Source organism: Cebus imitator, unplaced genomic scaffold (assembly GCF_001604975.1).
Source record: "Cebus imitator isolate Cc_AM_T3 unplaced genomic scaffold, Cebus_imitator-1.0 Scaffold491, whole genome shotgun sequence".
NCBI lineage: Eukaryota > Metazoa > Chordata > Mammalia > Primates > Cebidae > Cebus > Cebus imitator.
In genome coordinates, this window is record NW_016107806.1 from 2120728 (window position 1) to 2123121 (window position 2394).

The 2394-nt window shown below is 55.4% G+C and overlaps 2 protein-coding genes across 4 annotated transcripts in view; both read left to right on the forward strand.

Moving 5' to 3' along the window:
* Positions 1 to 516, forward strand: part of FLAD1 (flavin adenine dinucleotide synthetase 1) — a 9537-nt gene extending 9021 nt beyond the window's left edge. For all 3 annotated transcript variants that reach the window (XM_017513429.1, XM_037733093.1, XM_017513430.2), the window contains exons 7-8: positions 117 to 190; positions 307 to 516. In XM_017513429.1, coding sequence (XP_017368918.1) covers positions 117 to 190; positions 307 to 442 — 210 coding nt within the window. In that variant the 3' untranslated portion in view covers positions 443 to 516. The remainder of the gene's footprint in view (positions 1 to 116; positions 191 to 306) is intronic.
* A 463-nt stretch (positions 517 to 979) lies between these two features.
* LOC108292466 (lens epithelial protein) lies at positions 980 to 1705 on the forward strand. The gene is made up of 2 exons (XM_037733094.1): positions 980 to 1257; positions 1334 to 1705. The coding sequence occupies exon 1, from the start codon at positions 1017 to 1019 to the stop codon at positions 1200 to 1202; it is 186 nt and encodes a 61-aa protein (XP_037589022.1). The 5' UTR covers positions 980 to 1016; the 3' UTR covers positions 1203 to 1257; positions 1334 to 1705.
* Positions 1706 to 2394: the final 689 nt, after the last annotated feature.

Genomic DNA, 2394 nt, shown 5'->3' on the forward strand with positions numbered 1-2394 from the left:
AAAAAAAAAAAAGCCAAGGGAGCAGAAGAGCCTTGGATGGGCCCCTTCCCAGGACAGCAGGGGTAGAAGTGGGAGACGGGAGCATTTGTGACTATTCTATTATTCTGACCTCCCAGGACTGGACCTACAGAGACATCTGGGACTTTCTTCGTCAGCTGTTCGTCCCATACTGTATCCTATACGACCGAGGGTAAGGACATTAGGGGAAGAGAGTGGGTATGGGGGTTTGTTAGGGTGCTGGGATAGGGAGGGCCACTAGGATCGCCCACCCTACCACATGCTTGCCCTCCACCCTCCCTGCTCCAGATACACGTCGCTGGGGAGTCCAGAGAATACCGTGCGGAACTCGGCCCTGAAGTGCCAGAGCCCAGGAGGACGCCTCACCTACCGTCCAGCCTACCTACTGGAGAACGAAGAAGAGGAGCGGAACTCCCGCACCTGACCTCCCACACTAGGAGGGTGGGGAGGAAAATCTCCTAGGGTATAGCCTGGCAATAAACCGTGCCTCTCTCTGTGTCTGTTGCTCTAGCTTGTGTCTTCCTGTTCCAGAGGATGGGAGAAGCAGAAGTGGGTCAAATGCTGCCAGCTCTGACTGGCTGTGCTCACTCTAAGGGGCCCAGGGGCAGGGCAGAACAGGTTGGAAAGAGCTCTCACTGATGGTTCTCAACATCAGCCTCAGCAGGAGCCCACCAGAGGGCAGAAGCAGGAGTTGTGCCAACCACTGGAAAAGGGGCAACCAGGCAGGGCACCACCGGGGCTGGAAGAGGGGAAGCTGCCTTGGCCTAGCTGTGGAGAATGAAAGATGGAGTGGCCAGGGCCTCCCTTATCCACTAACCCCACCCTCCCATCCCTGCCTAGAGAGGCTGACTCAGCCTGTTACCAGGCCTAGAACCTTCCCTTTGCTAGACCCTGGATCCTTTGTCTCTGTAGTCATGAGGCTGAGTGGGGGGCAGGGACAGTGTTGATAAAAGGCACCAAAGGCAGCTCCCACACCCTTCCTCAGAACTGCTGCCCACATGCAGCCCCGGACACAGCCCCTTGCCCAAACCCTACCCTTCTCCCTCCAAGGGGCCCCTCAAGACACTGGGCTGCGGGTGCCTGTCATTAAGATGGGCACAGGGTGGGAGGGCTTCCAGCGGATCCTGAAGGAAGTCGCCTACATCCTCCTCTGCTGCTGGTGTGTCAAGGAACTGCTGGATTAATGGTGGCAGGGAACTGCCTCCTCTCCCCACCAGCACCATGGCTGGCATCGCTCAGGTGGGCTGGGTAAACAGGAGGCAAAGCTGCAGCTTCTGTGGCAGAGCTTGGCTGAGCTTCCCATTCTCTTCTTTAGCCCCCAGCCCAACTGCCATCAAGACTTCTGGGGCCAGCTGTGCTTGACCAAGGATGGGCTGTAAACAATGAGTAAAGAGTGACATGTGGATCCTGCTTTGAGCTATGTCATCTGGCGGACCTGCCTCATCTCTGAGCCTCCCTTCCCAACCCCTGCCTTTGGTGGACCTCTGGTGGGCAGGAGCTTGGACTGCTCTGGCTAGACCCCATTGAGATTGCCACGGGACCTGGCACTCCTCCAAGCTTGGCACAGTGAGCCCACCAGCTCAGATGGTTGATGTTACCATACCCCTATAGTACCAAGAATGGACTGCCCCCCTAAGATATCTGTTTGAGAATCACTGAATTATAAATATAATCCATAGGCCTTGAGGCCCAAGATTCTAAATACCTAAAGGGGAATCAGAAAAAGCCCTAGAAGGGTCTGGGAGCCAGGGTGCAGACTGGGGAGGGAAGGAGCTTGTCTTGAATAGAACCAAGATTGAAAGCCAGGTTTTCTGACTCTGGTCCCTGGGTGGGGAGGGTGGAAGACAGTCCAGGTTCCTTTCAATCCGTGGGTAGGGAGGGGACCCAGCTTCAGTAGGGTCTTCATCTGTGAGGCCAAGGGAGTATGGAAACCCAAAGGACCCAGCCCTTTCCCAAATAGAAGACCTGGTCCAGGCAGCTTCCTGTTTCTGAGGATCTTGAGGAAAGCACTGAGCTGAGAATAGTCCCCAGCTCATCAAGGAAGCAGAACCCCATGAGCTACAAGAGCTCCCAGCTCACATACAAAGAGAAAGGTAGTTGTGTGGCCACACAGGTCCCTTAGGCTTATAACGGCACAGCCCTATCAGGACATAAACAGCTAGATTGAGCAGAATTGGCTCTTCGCTTCCCCTTGGTGGTTATAGCTGGTGTTTTCCCTGAGTGGTAGGTATCTCCCAGTGGTAGATATATGTCAGCCGTGTGTCTCGTCTTGCTCATGGGGTGCTTAGGCTTACTGACGTGCCCACCCACAGCCCCCAAAACCGCAGGGCCAGCCATGGGACTCGTTCAACATTTCCACGGGATCCCCACCCAGCA